The following is a 22,501-nucleotide window of genomic DNA, read 5'->3' on the forward strand; positions in this document are numbered from 1 at the left end:
ATTTCAGCAGATAATATATGTCGGGATAGAGAAATTAAACTGGGTGATGAAACGTTTAAGATTGATTTAATACCAGTCGAGTTAGGGAGTTTTGATGTAATAATTGGCATGGATTGGTTGAAAAAGGTGAGAGCAGAGGTTGTTTGTTACAAAAATGCGATTCGTATTATGCGCGAAAAAGGAAAACCTTTAATGGTGTTCGGAGAAAAGAATAACACGAAGTTAAATCTTATTAGTAGTTTGAAGGTGCAATAACTAATAAGAAAAGGTTGTTACGTCATTCTAGCACACATCGAGGAAGTTAAACCTGAAGAAAAGAACATCAGTGATGTTCCCTTCGCAAAAGAATTTCCCGATGTATTTCCGAAAGAATTACCGGGATTACCCCCACATCGATCCGTTGAATTTCAAATAGACCCTGTACCAAGAGCTGCACCAATAGCTCGTGCTCCATACAGACTCGCACCGAGCGAAATGAAAGAATTACAAAGTCAGTTACAGGAACTTTTGGAGCGTGGTTTCATTCGACCAAGTACATCACAATGGGGAGCTCCTGTTCTGTTTGTCAAGAAGAAAGATGGTACATTCAGGTTGTGTATCGACTACTGAGAGTTGAACAAACTTACCATCAAGAACCGTTACCCATTACCAAGAATCGACGACTTATTTGATTAGCTGCAAGGCTCGTCAGTTTATTCGAAGATTGATTTACGTTCCGGGTATCATCAAATGCGGGTGAAGGAGGATGATATTCCGAAGACTGCTTTTAGGACGCGTTACGGTCATTACGAGTTTATGGTTATGCCGTTTGGATTGACTAACGCACCAGCTGTGTTCATGGACCTTAAGAACCGAGTGTGTGGGCTATATCTTGACAAGTTTGTCATTGTTTTCATCGATGACATACTTATTTACTCGAAGAATGATCAAGAGCACGAAGCACAATTGAGAAAAGTGCTAGAGTTGTTGAGAAAAGAAAAACTGTAAGCTAAGTTTTCAAAGTGTGCATTTTGGTTGGAAGAAGTTCAATTCCTCGGTCACATAGTGAACAAAGAAGGTATTCAGGTGGATCCAGCAAAGATTGAAACTGTTGAAAAGTGGGAAACTCCGAAAACTCCAAAGCATATATGCCAATTTTTAGGACTGGCCGGTTACTACAGAAGGTTCATCCAAGATTTTTCCAAAATAGCAAAACTCTTGACTGCATTAACGCATAAAGGGAAGAAATTTGAATGGAAGGATAAGCAGGAGAAAGCGTTTCAATTGTTGAAGAAAAAGTTAACTACGGCACCTATATTGTCATTGCCTGAAGGGAATGATGATTTTGTGATATATTGTGACGCCTCAAAGCAAGGCCTTGGCTGTGTATTAATGCAACGAGCGAATGTAATTGCTTATGCATCCAGACAATTGAAGATTCACGAGCAAAATTATACGACTCACGATGGAATTAGGCGCTGTTGTTTTTGCATTAAAGACTTGGAGACACTACTTATATGGGGTCAAAAGTATTATATATACCGACCAAAAAAGTCTCCAACATATATTTAATCAGAAACAACTGAACATGAGACAGCGTAGGTGGATTGAACTGTTGAATGATTACGATTTTGAGATTCGTTACCACCCGAGGAAGGCAAATGTGGTAGCTGACGCTTTGAGTAGAAAGGACAGAGAACCTATACGGGTAAAAGCTATGAATATAATTATTCGTACTAACCTTACTACTCAAATAAAGGAGGCACAACAGGGAGTTGTAAAAGAAGGAAATTTAAAGAAAGAAATACCCAAAGGATCAGAGAAACATCTTAATATTCGGGAAGACGGAACCCGGTATAGGGCTGAAAGAATTTGGGTACCAAAGTTTGGAGATGTAAGAGAAAAGGTACTTAAGGAAGCACATAAAACCAGATATTCAATACATCCCGGAGCGGGGAAGATGTACAAAGATCTCAAGAAACACTTTTGGTGGCCGGGTATGAAGGCCGATATTGCTAGATACGTAGGAGAATGTTTGACGTGTTCTAAGGTCAAAGCTGAACATCAGAAACCATCAGGTCTACTTCAACAACCCGAAATCCCAGAATGGAAATGGGAAAACATTACCATGGATTTCATTACTAAATTTTCAAGGACTGCAATTGGTTATGATACTATTTGGGTAATAATCGATCGTCTCACCAAGTCAGCACACTTTCTGCCAATGAAAGAAGATGATAAAATGGAGAAGTTAGCATGACTATACTTGAAGGAAGTTGTCTCCAGACATGGAATACCAGTCTCTATTATCTCTGATAGGGATGGCAGATTTGTTTCAAGGTTTTGGCAGACATTACAGCAAGCATTGGGAACTCGTCTAGACATGAGTACTGCCTATCATCCACAAACTGATGGGCAGAGCGAAAGGACGATACAAACACTGGAAGACATGCTACGAGCATGTGTTATTGATTTTGGAAACAGTTGGGATCGACATCTACCATTAGCAGAGTTTTCCTACAACAACATTTACCATTCGAGTATTGAGATGGCACCGTTTAAAGCACTTTATGGTAGAAAGTGCAGGTCTCCGATTTGTTGGAATGAAGTGGGGGATAGACAGATTACGGGTCTGGAGATAATACAAGAAACTACCTAGAAGATCATCCAAATTCAACAACGGTTGAAAACCGCCCAAAGTCGACAAAAGAGCTACGCTGACATTAAAAGAAAAGATATAGAATTTGAAATTGGAGAGATGGTCATGCTTAAAGTTGCACCTTGGAAAGGCGTTGTTTGATTTGGTAAACGAGGGAAATTAAATCCAAGGTATATTGGACCATTCAAGATTATTGATCGTGTCAGACCAGTAGCTTACCGACTTGAGTTACCTCAACAACTCGCGGCTGTACATAACACTTTCCACGTCTCGAATTTGAAGAAATGTTTTGCTAAATAAGATCTCACTATTCCGTTAGACGAAATCCAAATCAACGAAAAACTTCAATTCATCGAAGAACCCGTCGAAATAATGGATCGTGAGGTTAAAGGACTTAAGCAATATAAGATACCAATTGTTAAGGTTCAATGGAATGCTCGTAGAGGACCCGAGTTCACCTAGAAGCAGGAAGATCAAATGAAGAAGAAATACCCGCACCTATTTCCAGAAGATTCGTCAACAACTTCAACAGCTTAAAATTTCGGGACGAAATTTATTTAACGGGTAGGTACTGTAGTGACCCGAACTTTCCCATGATTATATATTAAATGAAACTATATTTACATGATTAAATGTTTCCAACATGTTAAGCAATCAAATTTGTTAAGACTTGATTATTTGAAATGAGTTTCATGTAGACAATTGACCACCCAAGTTGACCGGCGATTCATGAACGTTAAAAACTTGTAAAAACTACATGATGATATATATATATATGTGGATATATATATATATATATATATATATATATATATATATATATATATATATATATATATATATATATATATATATATATATATATATATATATATATGGTTAACATGATATTATGATAAGTAAGTATCTTACTAAGTGTATTAACAATGAGTGATATACATAAAAATGAGATTATTGAATTAAGAAACTCGAAACGATATATATAACGATTATCGTTATAACAACGTCTTACTAAATACATATGAATCATATTAAGATATTGATACACTATGTTTAACATGATAAAATGATAATTAAGTATATCATTAAGTGTGTTAACAATAAACTACATATGTAAAAACAAGACTACTAACTTAAGGATTTCGAAACGAGACATATATGTAACGATTATCGTTGTAACGACATTTTAATGTATATATATCATATTAAGATATATTCATACATCATAATATCATGATAATGTAATAATTTAACATCTCATTAGATATAATAAACAATGGGTTAACAACATTAAATGAGATCGTTAACTTAAAGGTTTCAAAACAACACTTACATGTAACGACTAACGATGACTTAACGACTCAGTTAAAATGTATATACATGTAGTGTTTTAATATGTATTCATACACTTTTGAAAGACTTCAAGACACTTATCAAAGTACTTCTACTTAACAAAAATGCTTACAATTACATCCTCATTCATTTTCATCAATAATTATACTCGTATGCACTCGTATTTGTACTCGTACAATACACAGCTTCTAAATGTATTTATTATTGGTATATACACTCCAATGATCAGCTCTTAGCAGCCCTTGTGAGTCACCTAACCATGTGAGAACCATCATTTAACATCTAGCATGAAATATCTCACAAAATTACAAAAATATTATAAATCATTCATGAATTATTTACATGAAAACAAACTTACACATCCTTTATATCTAATCCATATACCAACGACCAAAAACACCTACAAACACTTTAATTCTTCAATTTTATTCATCTAATTGATCTCTCTCAAGTTCTATCTTCAAGTTCTAAGTGTTCTTCATAAATTCTATAAGTTCTAGTTTCTTAAAATCAAGAACACTTTCAAGTTTGCAAGATTACTTCCAAGCTTTCTAATCCATTTCAAGTAATCATCCAAGATCAAGAAACTTTTGTTATTTACAGTAGGTTATCTTTCTAATACAAGGTAATACTCATATTCAAACTTTGATTCAATTTCTATAACTATAACAATCTTATTTCGAGTGGAAATCTTACTTGAACTTGTTTTCGTGTCATGATTCTACTTCAAGAACTTTCAAGCCATCCAAGGATCCTTTGAAGCTAGATCTTTCTTTCTCATTTTTAGTAGATTTATCCACAAAACTTGAGGTAGTAATGATGTTCATAACATCATTCGATTCATATATATAAAACAATCTTATTCGAAGGTTTAAACTTGTAATCACTAGAACATAGTTTAGTTAATTCTAAACTTGTTCGCAAATAAAAGTTAATCCTTCTAACTTGATTTTTAAAATCAAATAGACACATGTTCTATATCTATATGATACGCTAAATTAATGATTTAAAACCTGGAAACACGAAGAACACCGTAAAACCGGACATACGCATTCGTAATAACACCGCGGGCTGTTTTGGATTAGTTAATTAAAAACTATGATAAACTTTGATTTAAAAGTTGTTCTTCTGGGAAAATGATTTTTCTTATGAACATGAAACTATATCCAAAAATCATGTTTAAACTCAAAGTGGAAGTATGTTTTTCAAATGGTCATCAAGACGTCGTTCTTTCGACTGAAATGACTACCTCATATAATTCTGACTTGTAACCTATATTTCCGACTATAAACTTATACTTTTTCTGTTTAGATTCATAAACTTAAGTTCAATATGAAAACATAGCAACTTGAATCACTCAAAACGGATTTAAAATGAAGAAGTTATGGGTAACACAAGATTGGATAATTTTGCTTGTTGTAGCTACGTGAAAATTGGTAACAAATCTATATTAATCATATCCTAGCTAACTTATATGGTATTATACATGTATTCTAATATATTATGTAATCTTGGGATACCATAGACACGTATACAATGTTTTGACATATCATATCGACCCATGTATATATATTATTTGGAACAACCATAGACACTCTATATGCAGTAATGTTTGAGTTAGCTATACAGGGTTGAGGTTGATTCCAAAAATATGTATACTTTGAGTTATGATCTAGCCTGAGACGTGTATACACTGGGTCGTGGATTGATTCAAGATAATATATATCGATTTATTTCTGTACATCTAACTGTGGACAACTAGTTGTAGGTTACTAACGAGGACAGCTGACTTAATAAACTTAAATCATTTTAAAACGTAATAAAAATGTTGTAAATATATTTCGATCATACTTTGATTTATATGTACATATTGTTATAGGTTCGTGAATCGACCAGTGGCCAAGTCTTATTTTCCGACGAAGAAAAAATCTGTGAAAGTGAGTTATAGTCCCACTTTTAAATCTAATATTTTTGGGATGAGAATACATGCAGTTTTATAAAGGTTTTACAAAATAGACACAAGTACTTGAAATTACATTATATGTTGGATTATGTATACCGAATATCACCCTTTTAGCTTGGTAGCCTAAGAATTAGGGAACAGACACCCTAATTGACGCGAATCCTAAAGGTAGATCTACGGGGCACTAACTCCCCCCATACTGGAAAATGGTATGCTTTAGTACTTCGAGTTATTAATACAGATGAATTTCTATTTTGGGGATATTCTATATGCATTTTGTTAATGTCGGTTACCAGGTGTTCAACATATGAATGGTTTTTATGCAGTTCGCATGTTATTGAAAAATGGAAATGGAAATCTTGTGGTCTATTATTACGATTTAATAAATATATAGGTTAAACCTATAACTCACCAACATTTTTTGTTGACGTTTAAAGCATGTTTATTCTCAGGTGATTATTAAGAGCTTCCGCTGTTGCATGCTAAAATATGGACAAGATTCGGTGTCAGCATGCTTGTATAATATTGTTTAAAACTGCATTCGAGATTTACTTTGTTGTAACATATTAATATTGTAAACCAATATGTATTGGTAGTGTGTAAGTGTGATATTTTTAGATTATCATTTCTTGATAATCTAGGTAGTGTCCTTTTAATCTTGTCGATAAAATAAAGGTTATGGTTTGTTTTTTAAAAAACGAATGCAGTCTTTGAAAAGCGTCTCATATAGAGGTCAAAACCTCGCAAAGAGATCAATTAATATGAAACGTTTATAATCGATATGAACGGGACATTTCACGGGTGTGGGGGTGATTATGGGGTGAGTGAAGAGAGAAGTAGAGGAAGATGTAGCCTCAGTAGGAAGAGGTTGTGGCTTCGGATCAGGATGAGGTGGAAGTGCGGGGGTGCTAGCCTTAGTAGGAGGAGGTTGTGGCTCCGGTGGTAGATGAAATGTTCGGGAAAATAGATTTGGAGGAGAGTCCAGAAAGTTATAGGATGGTGTTGAGTGGGTGTCATGGAGCCGAATGGGAAGCATGTCTCATCGAAGGTGACATGTCGAGAGAGGATGATTTTGTTAGTTGTAAGATCCAGACAGTGGTAACCCCGATGATTGGAGGGGTACCCAAGAAAAATACATGGAGTGGAGCGAGGAGCAAGTTTGTGTGTGGTTGGAAGATGAGGGTAGCTGAGGCAGCCGAAGACTCGGAGAGTGACGTAGTTAGGTTTTTATTTGTAGAGACGAGAGTGTGGGATGTCATAATTGATGGCGGAAGAGAGAAGAATGTTAAGTAGGTAGGCTGTCATGTGGAGAGCTTCTGCCCAATAAGTGGGCGGGAGATGAGCTTGAAAGAGTAGGGTGAGAATTAGATTATTAAGGGTGCGAATCTGATACCATGTTAACGTACGTAATAGAATGGATTGATATTATTTTATTGAACGCCGATATATAATACAAAAGTGGTCTTATATAGGCTAAAACCCTAACAATACTAAAAGGGCTAAGCCCAATAAGAGTATTACATGGGCTAATAATAATATAATCTAACAATTAGGACAAAAACCATGAAGACTCTGTTGTGTTAACACATGCACTCGAGCTCAGTAACATTGATTTTATTTTGTGTGTCAAGTAACTCAAATTTTGGGCCCCACAACTGGCGATATTGAGACATCGGGATGTGGGGTCATTTGTGGTGAAACTCGACATTTGAAAGAGTTACTTCAAGTGTGATGATACTGACATGTACAAAGCGTGTAGTTCAATTTGCAAATGCTATGCTACTAGTTAATCAGTTGGCTGGGAAAAAAGTTTATGATTATTATGATGATATAGAGCTTGAATGATTTTATTGGGCGAAATTCATGAAATGGTAAACGGGTGAATGAATAATGTTTTTCTCGTTCATGTTATTCGTAAAAATGGATGTATTTGTACTCTACGCAGCATACCAAGTTATTCATGTTACTGTTTCGACATATTTCGTGGGCTCCCTAAGATATATTGCTAGTTGAGTTTGAACCAGTGTCGCAAAAAATGGCGAGACGTGTGTCTCAACGGTTTACTTGTGTACTGTCGCAACGGATCTAAAAATGGATAAAGAAACAACCAACGATTAAACAGCATTAAACAACGGTCAACAACGGTAAAAACGATCAACAACGATAAAAAAAAAACGGTACAAAACCCTTAAAAAATGGTCGAGACGGGGTCGAGACGAATTTTGAACAACGTTGACTTTTAATATATATTTAAACATTAAAATTATTTCAAATCAAAGGCAAATATTTTTAGGTTAAATATAGATATTTGCCTTTAGAGTTACATATTTATGTGTAATATGTTTATGTTTGAAATATATATAAAAAGTCAACGTTGGTCAACATCCATCTCGATGCCGTCTCGACCCCATCTTGACCGTTGTGACGCTCCAAGGTCCCGTCCCGACCCCGTCTCGCGTCTTTTACAACCTTGATTTGAACACGAGAAACTTGTGAATTATATTGTTGATAATATGAATTTTGCAGGTCTTCACCATTTTGACTATATTTTTTTCATACTTCAATTGATTTTAATTCAAAAGCGCGAATATCTGTAATTCGAAGTGTTCCAAATTTCACTACTTGATCAAATTTTAGGGGAGCGAGGACATCTCCTAGCCCCTTGAAAGTTCTACCCCTGAATGGATATGAAAGCGTGCAAGCAGTTCTATCAAATCTAAGATGAAATTTTTAAGGTAGTTTTATCCTCTCAATAACTGTAGATGAAGTGAAGGACATCGACCTGACTTTCCTTATTGACTTTGACTGCAGTAAGTGATTCACTCAAACCGACAACATATTGCAGTAGTTAGAGGTAGGTTATGCAACTATGGGAGATGAACGCGTGTGTCACTCACTCATGCGTTAGGAGGGAAACCAAATCGCGACGATGTTGACAGTACCATCGAAGGTTGAGAAAACCCCCCAGAGACCTTCTCAAATCGCATTGATGTTGGCAGTACAATCAAATGTTGGAAACTTTTTGCTTAGAGTGAGAATTAAGTCTAGGTTGGTAGTACCCCAAGTTGAATTGCACTCTCATACTACTCAAGTCAAACTTCGGTGGTAATAGTTCAATCCTCGTAGTTAAGATTTATATGTTCATGAATAAATTGTACTCGTATTATATATGTGAGTTTTCTTAAAATATATATATATATATATAATATATATATGTTCATGGCTCTATGTACACTATAATATTTTATAGTAATACATTGGTCTGTTGGTAAATATTTTTTCCCATTATTGAATCTAGCCTAATCGTCAGTTTATATATTATTACGACGATCTTCACACACAACTTTTTTATCCATGTATATTTTGATCTCATAAACTTACATTTATACTTCTAAATTAATCTAGGAAGTTGAACTTAAATTATTTTTCAAAATATAATTAAAGGTATAATAGATAATTAAAGTGTTCATAAATCAAAAAGTGATGTGTGAAAATCACGTACCATAACCAAAATAGAGCCATCGCATGAAACGACAAATGGTTCCACTAATTTCTGTCTTTTTCCTCCAAAATGGGGTAAGTTTTCCCTACCTTTAACCAAAACAGCGTAAGCCATGATGTCATTTCATGTTTCTTACTATAATCATACACACTCGTACCTTAATTTTAAATTCTAATTCTCTAAATACTTTATAACAAAACCGTCCGTTTTTAAGCTATAAATATTTATCTCATCTAATGTTCTCAACATCATACCTTGACAACCATCAACCAAATTTTAACAAATGTCACACTTAACCAATAACACACATTTACTAGTGTACCCGTTTCCTAGCTCCGGCCACATAATCCCGTTACTCGACCTGACCGACCTACTCCTCCGCCGCGGCATCACCGTCACCGTCGTCATCAACACCGCAAACCTTTCGCTTCTCGACACTCTCCAATCCTCACATCCCACGTCCCTAAACAAACTTCACTTCCCCGAACCCGAACCCGAACCCGAACCTAAAATCAACCCATCCTCTACCCATTCCATTATTTCCAGACTAATTGCAACCCGGAAACTATTCGATCCACTTGTTAAATGGTTTGAATCACACCATTCGCCACCTGTCGCCATTGTTTCAGACTTTTTTCTTGGATGGACTAATGATCTTGCATTACATTTAGGTATTCGACGTGTGGTTTTTTCGCCTTCGGGTGCTCTTGGTCTTTCCATTTTTCAAAGTCTGTGGCGTGATGTAGCGGAGATTAAAGCACAAAATGTTGATGGAGATGAAAACTACTCGATTTGTTTATCGGATATTCCTAACTCGCCCGAATTTAGGTTGTGGCAGATGTCACAACTGTGGCGTGATTATGATAAGGGAGATTCGGGTTTCGAATTCTTTAGGGAAGGAATGATGGCTAATATGAAAAGTTGGGGTGTTGTTTACAACACATTTGAAGGGATGGAAAATGTTTATATTGACCATGTGAAGAAACAAATGGGCCATGATCGGGTATGGGCCGTTGGCCCATTACTTCCTGATGAACATGACCCAGTTGGTAGTGTTGTACGTGGTGGGTCCAGCGCAGTGCCACCTCATGACCTTTTAACATGGTTAGACAAAAAGGTTGATGACTCGGTCGTATATATATGTTTTGGAAGCCGATTTACGTTAAGCGAGAAACAAATGAGTGTATTAGCAAGTGCACTCGAGCTTAGTAAAGTTAATTTTGTCTTGTGTGTGAAGGAAAGTGGTTTGAGCGTCATTCCAAGTGGGTTTGAAGATCGGATGATGGGTCGAGGGTTTATAATCAAAGGTTGGGCCCCACAGTTGGCGATATTGAGACATCGGGCTGTGGGGTCGTTTGTGACTCATTGTGGGTGGAACTCGACACTAGAAGGTGTTGCCGCTGGTGTAATGATGTTGACGTGGCCAATGGGTGCTGACCAATTTGCAAATGCTATGTTACTAGTTGATCAATTGGGTGTTGGGAAACGAGTTTGTGAAGGTGGGCCAGAGATTGTTCCTGATACAATTGAGTTGGCTCGGTTGTTAGACGAGTCACTAGGTGATTATACATCAGAGAGAGTTAAAGTCAAGGAACTAAGTCGAGAAGCTAACAAGGCAGTGAAAGAGGGAACTTCGATAAGCGATTTAAACATGTTCGTTAACCTTTTATCCGAGCTCTAAGATCATAGAATTGAACATGTACCAAGTGAATGATGACAAAAATGACTTTGTTTAGATATATGTTCCTAGATGAAATTGTCAAACCTCTATTCGACCTTAAAGGTTTAACGTCTTTTAGCTACAAGTGATGCTTATACAGATTTAAATTTGTCAAACAAATTAGGCATAAATTGTCTCGAAAACACATGGAAGGTGTTTATATTGCTTATGTGAAGAAGTCAAGAAACAAACTGGCTGTGATCAGGTTTATGCCGTGAGCGCGTAACATCATGATGAATATGGCCCAGTAGGTTGTTCCGTATGTGGTGGGCAAGTGCAGTGCCAATTCATGACCTGCTCAAGTAGTTAGACGAAAAGCGTGATTCTATTGTATATATATACTTTGTGAGACGAGAAGTTAAGCGAGAAGCAAATGAGTGCATTAACACATGCACACGAGCTCAGTAACATGAATGGAACTCGACATTAGCCTGTGGATGGAGACATCGGGCTGTGGGGTCGTTTGTGACTGTGTATGAAACTGAGCATTCCTAATTCAACAGAATCAGCTAGGTTGTTAGACGAGTCACTCAATAATGACATACCCGAGCTAGTTAAAGTTAAAAAGCTAAACCAAGCAGCAACCAAGGCAGTTTAAGAAGCAATATATATAAAGGAATTGATATTTGCTATTCTGAAATCACTAATCACAAATACAAAAGAGTCTAGCAATCTTTTTACCTAGTTTACCTTCAGAATTAGCAACTTTATATCCGTTTATAGAAAAGTTTCTATTAGTAATTTAGTATAATGACATTTGTTAAGCGTTTTTTTTTCCGTATGTAAAATATGTAAACAAATGACACAATATCATTAAGCTACATAAGACAGATAACAGTCAAGTAACTCTCAAAATGTATATTATCTCATCTTCAAATCAGTAACTGAAAGTTCACACAATTCATTCAGCAGAAAAATAACATAATAATAAGTATAAAACTTGATTCCATTAATAAATAATAAGCTCAATTAATAATTTTAACCAATACAAAAGAAAATTAGCATAAAAATAATTTTGTTTAAGCAACAGCTACAGGATGTTGTTTCGTCGGTTCAATTTTAGTCTTCGATTTCTGATCAATAAAGTCTTCCATATTATAAATTACGGTGATATACAGAGAACAGCTAGGGCACCGAGCGATTTCTTCACCGATCTTCAACTCATCTTTTGTAATCTGAAACAAATCACCACAAGGACACGAATACGTGTATGCTTAGATTAAGAGGTTGATAGTTCAATCTTCATAGTTAACCTTTATATGTCCATGAATAAATTCGTATTAAATGTGTGAGTTTTCTTAAATATATATATATATATATATATATATATATATATATATATATATATATATATTTAAAAAATGTACACTATAATATTTTATAATACATTGGTCTGTTGGTAATTTTTTTTTTTTTAAATCTAGACTAACCGACCGTTTATGTATTACCACTTTAATCATATCCAACCAGAACCAAAATACATCCATCGCATGAGACGACAAATGGTTCCACTAATTTCTGTCTTTTTCCTCCAAAATCGTGTCCGTTTTCCCTACGTTTAACCAAAACAGCGTAAGCCATGATGTCATTTCAAGTTTCTTACCATATAATCATACACAAATATACAATTACACTCTCATAAGTCATACCTGATTTTTAAATTCTAATTCTCTAAATACTTTATAACAAAACTGTCCGTTTTTTCTCTATAAATATTTATCTAATGTTCTCAACATCATAACTTCACAACCATCAATCAAAATTTAACAAATGTCACACTTAACCAATAACACACATTTACTAGTGTACCCGTTTCCTATCTCCGGCCACATTATCCCGTTACTCGACCTGACCGACCTACTCCTCCGCCGCGGCATCACCGTCACCATCGTCATCACCACCGCTAACCTTTCGCTTCTCGACACTCTCCAATCCTCACACCCCACGTCCCTACACAAACTCCACTTCCCCGATCCTGAACCCGAACTCGAACCTGAAATCAACCGATCCTCAACCCATTCCCTTATTTCCAGAATGATTGCAACCCGAAAACTATTCGATCCGATTGTTAAATGGTTTGAATCACACCATTCGCCTCCAGTCGCCATTGTTTCAGACTTTTTTCTTGGATGGACCAATGATCTTGCATTACATTTAGGTATTCGACGTGTGGTTTTTTCGCCTTCGGGTGCTTTTGGTCTTTCCATTATTCAAAGTTTGTGGCGTGATGTGGCGGAGATTAAAGCACAATATGTTGATGGAGATGAAAACTACTCGATTTGTTTATCGGATATTCCTAACTCGCCCGAATTTAGGTTGTGGCAGATGTCACAACTGTGGCGTGATTACGATAAGGGAGATTCGGGTTTCGAATTCTTTAGGGATGGAATGATGGCTAATATGAAAAGTTGGGGTGTTGTTTACAACACATTTGAAGGGATGGAAAAGGTTTATATTGACCATGTGAAGAAACAAATGGGCCATAACCGGGTATGGGCCGTTGGCCCATTACTTCCAGATGAACATGGCCTCATTGGTAGCGCTGGACGTGGTGGGCCCAGCACAGTGCCACCTCATGACCTTTTAACATGGTTAGACAAAAAGGTTGATGACTCGGTAGTATATATATGTTTTGGAAGCCGATTTACGTTAAGTGAAAAGCAAATGATTGTATTAGCAAGTGCAATCGAGCTTAGTAAAGTTGATTTTATCCTGTGTGTGAAGGAAAGTGGTTCGAGCTTCATTCCAAGTGGGTTTGAAGATCGGATGATGGGTCGAGGGTTTATAATCAAAGGTTGGGCCCCACAATTGGCGATATTGAGACATCGGGCTTTGGGGTCGTTTGTGACTCATTGTGGGTGGAACTCAACACTAGAAGGTGTTGCTGCTGGTGTAATGATGTTGACGTGGCCAATGGGTGCTGACCAATTTGCAAATGCTATGTTACTAGTTGATCAATTGGGTGTTGGGAAACGAGTTTGCGAAGGTGGGCCCGAGATTGTTCCTGACACAAATGAGTTGGCTCGGTTGTTAGACGAGTCACTAGGTGATTATACATCGGAGAGAGTTAAAGTCAAGGAACTAAGTCGAGAAGCTAACAAGGCAGTGAAAGAGGGAACTTCGATAAGCGATTTGAACATGTTCGTTAACCTTTTATCAGAGCTCTAAGATCATAGAATTGAACATGTACTAAGCGAATGATGACAAAAATAACTTTTTTAGATATATGTTCCTATATGAAATTGTCAAACCTCTATTCGATCTTTAAAGTTTAACGTCTTTTAGCTACAAGTAATGCTTATAAGATTGATAATCGGTCCGATAAAATTCTGTTTGAAAATCGGCCTGGGAAGAATTTTGATTGAGAATTGGTCCGGGAAGAATTTTTTGAAAGATACGGTTGATGGAAAATTGAAAATGGCGGGTCTTCGAGGTTGATTGTTGTAGTCCGTCTTATGTTCTTTGTCTTGTTTTTTCCTTGTATTTCCATGTTTTCTTTTCCTTGTATTTCCATGTTTTTTCTTTGTTTTTGTTAGATTAGTTTGTAGTTTTTTTCGGGATGTTAGAGAAGCTCGTTTATAGATAGTTTTTGTGTAGATTTAGGTGCAAGCTTCCCCGTTTTCCCATGTCCTTTTGCATTCCATGTTGAGGAGATTTCTCTTTGGAAAACGACCTCGCTTTTTATACGAGTATTCATTTTTTCAAAAAAAAAAAAGTAATGCTTATACAGATTGATTTAGATTTGTCAAACAATTTAGGCATAAATAGTCTCAAACGACACATGGAAGGTGTTCATATTGCTTATGTGAAGAAGTAAAGAAACAAACGGGCTGCGATCGGGTTTGGGCCGTGAGGCCGTAACCTCACGATGAATATGGACAATAGGTTGTTCCGTACATGGTGTGCAAGTGCAGTGCCACTTCATGCCCTGCTCAAGCAGTTGGACTAAAAGCATGACGACTATGTTGTATATATATATGCTTTGTGAGACGGGAGAGTGCATTCACACATGCACTCGAGCTCAGTACCATGGATGGAACTTGACATTAGGCTCTGGATAGAGTCATGGCTGTTGGCTCGTTTGCGACTAACTGTGTATGAAACTGAGCATTTCTAATTCAACAGAATCAGCTAGGTTGTTAGACGAGTCACTCTATAATGATATAGCCGAGCGAGGTATAGTTAAAATGCTAAACCAAGCAGCAACTAAGGAAGTTTAAGAAGCAACATCTATAAAGGAATTGGATACATTTGCTATTCTGAGATCACTGATCACAAATACAAAAGAGTCTAACAATGTTTTCAGTTTACCTTCAGAATTAGCAACTCTGTATCCTCAGTTTATAGAAAATTACTTGTTGGTCAATCCGTTTAGCAATCCTTTTCCCATATAACAATCTAAAAATTAAAAGTGTTACAATTAAACATCATGTAAAATAAGTAAACAGATCACACATTCACACGATATCTTTAAGCTACATAACACAGATAACAGTATACAGTAATCTCAACATGTATATATCATAGTCAATTCAGTAACTGCAACTTTAGACAATTCATACACCAAAAAAATTACATAAAAGTTTCAAACTGATTCCATTAATAAATTATAAGCTCGATTAATGATTATAACCAATTCAAAAATTCATAGCATGCAAATTATTTTGTTTAAGCAACAGCTACAGGTTGTTGTTTCGTTGGTTCAATTTTAGTCTTCGATTTCTGATCAATAAAGTCTTCCATATTATAAATTACGGTGATATACAGAGAACAGCTAGGGCACCGAGCGATTTCTTCACCGATCTTCAATTCATCTTTTGTAATCTGAAATAAATCACCACAAGGACATGGATACGTGTACGCTTTAAGCTCCTCGTTCCATTCCATATCTTCGATCTCTACGTCGTCGTATGACATCGTTAATTTGATCAGAAATCGTTGATTTTGCTGGAAGCTGAAATTTGTTGTGACGCTAGGGTTTTGCAGAACAAATTAGGGCAATTGTTTGAACTGCGTATTTATACGTGCATAGTTAGGCAGAGAAGAAGCGATTGGGCCGAAATGAGTTTGGGCCTAATTCGTATTATTGGGTTAAAAGACCATTTTATAAAAATTTCACAAATACTATGAATATGTATTATCTTATACATACATATTTTATTTTTTATTTTTACTTGTTTAGCCAAAATTTTGTTATGTATTATTGCAAAAAATTATTTTGTTCTGGAAGCCTTAACCAGCCCACGCTAAACAGTCTCATGTCCAACACGTGAGAGGTAAAGCAAGCCGAACCGGAGGCAAGGCGCAACATTGTTTGAGAACGTCGAACTCGGGCCAATTATGTTATTGTATGAGTCCAATGCCCTTACTAATCAGGTTACACACCCAGAGGCAATATTTCTATAATAATGTTATATAAACAACCATTGTTACATGCCAAATTTGCATTAATTTTTGTTCTGAATAAATATTGACTTATGATTTTGGGATTAAAAGTAAATACAACAAACATAGACATCAAAATGGGCCACATTGATCTTGACATCAAGATGCTTAATAAATAACTGAATGGCACTTATCAAAATGTATAAGCTTATGAGATCAAATAGATGTTATGCAGTCTTTTAGCAAATTGAAAATAGGGTCCTTAAGCGAAAATCCTTCTGATTCTTGAAACATGGTTCCATCCATACGGGCTTGCACGCCTTCACTTGAAGCCAAACCATTCTGCAAATTCTCTAATCCGATTGCTGAACTGCCCACGCTAAGTAGGACTTTTAGTAAAGATAGTGATGGTTTTGACAACTCAACCAGAGTAACCTGAATACAATCAGCAATATCGTTAAAACACACATATTTGGCTTAATGTTGTTTAATAAAGGTGGCCGCATTATTTATATGAAACAGATCAACTAGGGTTCTATTTCATTGATAATGGATTAATGGGTCAAGCAAGTATATAGTTGTTTATAAACAAATGTATTTAAAAGGCTTACAACCTCTTATTCCAGTTTCTTTAACCATTTCAGTAAGAAAATTTTATTCATGTTTTCGACAATAATGATCGTTAGATTCAGAAATATAAACGTTGGCGGGTCAACCCAAACCTGTTTTGACCCATTAATCTATAAACCTTTTTGCTACAATGATTTAGAAATAAAAACATTGAATTGGACAACAATGCTCAGGCAACCCAAACTGACCTTAATAATATTACCCACTTGACCCGGTCCCAATCCGTTTGACCAACTATTTCCTCTAACAGAAACCAACCTTTTTTTCTTGAGGTATATTAGCCTTGTGTTTTGCTATAGCAACAGCCCGCGAGAACCCTCCAATTGCATCAACTAAACCCCGTGACACAGCATCATTACCGGTCCATACCCTTCCTTGAGCGATCTCCTCCATCTTATCAACCTGCAATATATAAACTTAATTACTAATCGTGTAATTGAACAAGTAACTACATTATTAAATATATATAATAAATTGCAAACATACACTCATTGATCTTGAACTTGCAGCCTTATCACGAAACTGTTTATAAATAAGCTGAGCAGATTCAACAAAGAGTTTCTGTTCATCTGGCCTGCAAGAGGTCCGAATCAGGAAAAAAAAAAAAAGTGAAATAAATTGAATTGTAGTAATGAAAATCAAATCAACAAAACATCACCATACCTGAACGACCGATGAGAAGCATTTATCTCAGCATATCGTCCCTTTGAAATTATTTCCTTGTTGTAACCAATCTTTTCGTATAGCTTCTCATAATTGAACTTACCTACAACAACAAAAATAGTGATTAATGATGCCTAAATTAATAATGAAGTTTTTTAAAGATTTAAAAATGTACCACAAAATTAATTCATAACTTAAACTAGTTTTAATAATGTAATATATACTTTTCACAACACCAATTGACCCGGTCAAAGTAAGATTCTCTGCAACTATGGTATTGGCTGCCATGGCCATGTAATATCCTCCGCTAGCTGCCATGTCAGCCATCGACGCAACAACTGGTTTAGATTCAGCTAACAGACTGATTTCCCTCCACATCCTGCACAATAAGATTGTATCTTTGTTTTGGCTAAAAACAAAAGAAATGAAGCAAAAAAAAAAACTTACAAGTCAGAAGCAAGACAATCACCTCCAGGGCTATCAATTCGAATAATAACAGCTTTATACCTTTTCGACTCTGAAATTAAATAATGCAAGTATCTAATGTTAGAAAAGAGGGTTGACTTTGATAATCTGGAACGATTTCTTAATCGTGATCACAGTCTCAAGTTCGAGTCCCTCCCCTTAAAAATATTCGTGGGATTTATTTCCTGAAAGCCGAACTGCCCCGGGGAAGGTTTTACCGACCCGTATTCAGGACCCAGGTCCGACCGCCTGCCCCTCGGGATGGTATAAGGTTCGGATCCCTGTAATGTGGTTCGGGTTTCCTGCCCGAAAGCGCGTGTGCGTGACAAATGAGAGTATTCGATTCCAACAACTTGCCTTTCAAAAAAAAAGAACTACTGTTTATGTTTTCTGCAATGAAATCACAAATTAGATTTTAAGGAAATATGTGTGTTTTTATGTATATTCGAAATGAAAGCAATATCCCAGTTGATGCATTCGAAATTCGGCTAATATCAGTAAGAGTGTAACTTTTGGCGGTAAAAAATGTCTCATTTTTTTTACGGGAAATACCATTTGGTATTTTTGGCAGGAAAGTTGGTTTGGAAGCAACTTTTTATTATACAGGTATAATTAAATACCGTTTGAGTCGGGCGGTGCCCCTCAACCCGTTATTTTTGTGACAGTATCAAGTTAACTCTTACGGTGCGTGCACTCCACACTTTGCAAACCCGCTATTAACTACAACTTCTTAATAACCTTGCTTTTAATTTCGAATCCCACTCTTTAAAAATACCCGTGGTAGGCTTACTTACCATAAGCCGGGTTGCCCCTGGGAAGGTTTTACCGACCTATTCAGGACCCAGATCCGACCCGCCTGCCCCTCGGGATGGTTTAAGGTTCGGATCCCTGTAATATGGTTCGGGTTTCCTGCCCGAACGCGTGTGTATCTGCAAATGATGACTAGGCTTCGGTCCGGACTGATGCAAGCTTGCCGTTCAAAAAAAAAATCACAACTATCTAAAATGATTGTTAGATGACACTAAAATTACCAACATATATAATGATGAAACAAAACGATAATTAGAAAAATATATAATACCCTACGTACCTCTTACTTTGCGAATCTTTTCGATAAACTTTTCAGATATAATGCCAAAACTAGGCAAAAGAAATGATCCTTGTACACGACCGATGCTACCAGAGGCTCTAATCACCGCAATTTTATCCTTGCCACCAGATAACCCCAATGTCCATTTACTAACTTTTGAGTATTTCCTGAAACAATCATTATAAATTAGTCCATGAGTTATATGCAAGACCGTATTATAACAAGATTTTACCCGAGATCATTACTTGTAAGCAACAAGCGGAAGCTTTTTCTTCTCTGCAATGTTCAACCGTTTCTTCAACATGGATGTAACCTAAAAAAAAAACAAACATTTATCAAAAAACAAAGACATGTGTAACCATAACCACTAAAATCGTGTATAATACCTCATCGTCGTATTTTACATCTGTTATCCATCCATCTTCTTTCAACTTGTTTACTTGGTAAACTCCTTCATCAATAAAACTCTCAATTTCTTGCTTTTTCTTTCCTGTATATTAAACAAACAAATCTATGTGTAAACTTTGATACATCAAGACTAGCAAAAAGCTATATATATACAAAAAAAAAAAAAAAAAAAAAAAAAGGACACCTCTGGATTGAGAAACTGTATCAACCCAATTCTCATAGATGTTATCCAACACTTTAGTAAGCACCTCACGGTTTTCTTCGGATATATTCTTGCGAGTTAGTTGATCACCAGCACTCTTGTATTTTCCGATTCTTTCTACTTGTGGTTCAATACCTACTTTCTCAAGTACACCTTTATGTACACCAAAGTTTAGATTAATATGTAAACAAAACACTGCATCGAAACCTTGATTTAAAATGTAATATTTCAACGAACCTCCAAGAAATGTCGCTTGCCGAGTTAAACCATATAACGAAAAGTAAGCACTTGGTGGGGCGTACAGCTCATCACACGCGCAACCAAGGTAATATTCCTTTTCTTCCCATACAGGTGCATACGCAATGACAAATTTTCCTGTAGTGAACTCTCAGGGTTAATATCAAAATATGGCAGTTAGAAATTCATGTGTCAAATGCAAACAAATACATGATATATCGATTGATTATAATTTACAATGCTACCTGACTTCTTAAAATCCAATATGTGCCTACGAATTTCGTCAGTTTTACCCCATCCACATTTCAAGGTTTCAATATGCAGATATACACCAGATATACGCGGATCATATGCAGCCTTTATGAAATTCTCACATATTTGAGGCAATGATAAACCCGAAGAGAAACGACTCTTCACCTGATCAGATATCTGAAATCGGCAACATGAAAATTTTAAATGCCTGTCATACAAAATAATTTTTGTAACATTCATTAATCAAACGGATAAGGTTTTCCTTATATAGGCTACCCGGGAAAGGGGAGTCAGCACCGCCCGAAAATGAGCAATATATACTAACATATATAAATATAAACTAATTATTACACTAATAAGATTTAATATACAGGTTCGTTTCATGGACACCACTTTTTTTCCCTGGGTGACTGTTCAAAAAAAAGTTATACTAATAAGAAAAAGAAAACCTTGCCGCGCAACTTGATATTCAAAACAGTGCCCATGGGAACACGATGGAAACAATCAATCATCGTGCGTAACTTCACCCCAAATCTTTTTGAAAGACCTCGATTTTTAAACTTAAATTCACCACTAGGATACTTAGCATTATCCCTACACATTTCAGACTTGTGATCACCTTTATGGTCATGATTTTCTAATGAAACATCATCAGTTTTGATATCACCTGAGATTTTTAATATAGTTATATTCAAAAAACAGGGTGATTAAGCAAGTATGATGAAATTAAACAAGATGAAGGATACTTACTTGTTGTGATATGTGATTCCAGTATCTCAGTTGATGATGATGAAGCCATAGACATCTGTTGTTGCAATTAGATAATGTTGATTAATTGTGTTCCATTGATTGTAATTAAAGAGGTGAAGTCTATGTAAAGGTCAAGTCAATTTGAATTTAGAATTCAATAAAAGAAGACTTTTTAGTGATTGGATAATTTCCTATGTTCATCCTTGGTTGTCTACGTTGGTTTTTTCTTCTTATTTAATACTCTTAGATAATAATAGGTAATAGGTAACAAGACAATGATATATATGGTCTTTAATAATAGCTACCGCTTTATTTATTTATAATTAACTGGTTATAGTGAGAAAATAGAGAGGTAAACCACTTTTGGATAAAAATATACTTATATTAGTTCAACTTATATTATTATTGTAAATATAATTAAGGGCAAAATAGATAATTAGGTGTATATAGATCAAAAAATAGTGTGTGAGAATCAATTCCCGAGAAGATATGGTGTTGACTAGAGTGAGTCTTGATTTGTAATGATTTTCTCACAATAGATTAATAATTAATGGCTAGTTTAAAAACTTAATTTAATTATATTACTCCCTCCGTCTCATTTCAATAGTCCACAGACAAAAAATACGCAGTTTTAGAAAATCCCACTAACTTCATTTCTCCACCAATGAAATATCTTCTCTCTCTAGATCCACCAATGAAATATCTTCTTTCCTTTCTATTTATGGAAGTGGACTATTAATTTGAGACAACCCAAAATGGAATACTGGACTATTGGAATGAGACGGAGGTAGTAGTTTTTTAGAATGAAAATTCAAAAATTAAATTTTTTTTAATATTAGTTTGGGATTACTCAGAGGACTAAACCATTCACACGTTCATTTTCCGCAGTTGCATAACCCGCCTTCAACTACTGCCCAGGAGGAAACCCGACCCAATCCGAAAGCATGGGCGGTAAAACGGCCCTCCCCCCACAACGCGATGTGCGAAAGACACCTTGAGTGGAATTCGAGGGTTAATGGGCAACCTTGTATGCAATGTTGCATCCCACGGGAGTCGAACTCATGACCTCTCGTTAAGAGAGGTGCAAAAGACACCCTTGCGTGGAATTAAAGGGTTTATGGACAACCTTGTGTGCAATGTTGCACCCACGGGAGTCAAACTCATGACCTCTCGTTAAGAAATGCAAGCCACTACCACATGAGCTACATCACAAGGTTTCAAAATTCTAATAATTATAAAAGAG

The 22,501-nt window shown here is 36.0% G+C and overlaps 3 protein-coding genes across 3 annotated transcripts; 2 read left to right on the forward strand and 1 right to left on the reverse strand.

Moving 5' to 3' along the window:
- Positions 1-9,724: 9,724 nt before the first annotated feature.
- LOC139848181 (UDP-glycosyltransferase 89B2-like) lies at positions 9,725-11,229 on the forward strand. The gene has a single exon (XM_071837908.1). The coding sequence runs from the start codon at positions 9,740-9,742 to the stop codon at positions 11,135-11,137; it is 1,398 nt and encodes a 465-aa protein (XP_071694009.1). The 5' UTR covers positions 9,725-9,739; the 3' UTR covers positions 11,138-11,229.
- Positions 11,230-12,857: 1,628 nt separating this feature from the next.
- Positions 12,858-14,759, forward strand: LOC139847634 (UDP-glycosyltransferase 89B2-like). Its single transcript, XM_071837347.1, has one exon. It carries the CDS (start codon positions 12,947-12,949, stop codon positions 14,342-14,344), a length of 1,398 nt encoding a protein of 465 aa, XP_071693448.1. The 5' UTR covers positions 12,858-12,946; the 3' UTR covers positions 14,345-14,759.
- Positions 14,760-16,726: 1,967 nt separating this feature from the next.
- Positions 16,727-21,477, reverse strand: LOC139846505 (serine protease SPPA, chloroplastic-like). The gene is made up of 14 exons (XM_071835989.1): positions 21,259-21,477; positions 20,958-21,175; positions 20,502-20,685; positions 20,257-20,394; positions 20,002-20,172; positions 19,796-19,899; positions 19,655-19,722; positions 19,410-19,576; positions 18,302-18,371; positions 18,079-18,233; positions 17,855-17,957; positions 17,678-17,765; positions 17,450-17,593; positions 16,727-16,996 (listed from the first exon to the last, which is right to left on the reverse strand). The coding sequence occupies exons 1-14, from the start codon at positions 21,311-21,313 to the stop codon at positions 16,778-16,780; spliced, it is 1,884 nt and encodes a 627-aa protein (XP_071692090.1). The 5' UTR covers positions 21,314-21,477; the 3' UTR covers positions 16,727-16,777.
- Positions 21,478-22,501: the final 1,024 nt, after the last annotated feature.

Source organism: Rutidosis leptorrhynchoides, chromosome 5 (genome assembly GCF_046630445.1).
Source record: "Rutidosis leptorrhynchoides isolate AG116_Rl617_1_P2 chromosome 5, CSIRO_AGI_Rlap_v1, whole genome shotgun sequence".
NCBI classification, from domain to species: Eukaryota; Viridiplantae; Streptophyta; class Magnoliopsida; order Asterales; family Asteraceae; genus Rutidosis; species Rutidosis leptorrhynchoides.

Coding starts and splice junctions, on each gene's coding strand:
- LOC139846505 (XM_071835989.1), bottom strand. CDS start 21,313: ATGTCTATGGCTTCATCATCATCAACTGAGATACTGGAATCACATATC. Junction 20,686..20,957: donor ATATCAAGTTGCGCGGCAAG/GTTTTCTTTTTC, acceptor TGCCGATTTCAG/ATATCTGATCAGGTGAAGAG. Junction 18,234..18,301: donor GATTGTCTTGCTTCTGACTT/GTAAGTTTTTTT, acceptor CTTATTGTGCAG/GATGTGGAGGGAAATCAGTC.
- LOC139847634 (XM_071837347.1), top strand. CDS start 12,947: ATGTCACACTTAACCAATAACACACATTTACTAGTGTACCCGTTTCCT.
- LOC139848181 (XM_071837908.1), top strand. CDS start 9,740: ATGTCACACTTAACCAATAACACACATTTACTAGTGTACCCGTTTCCT.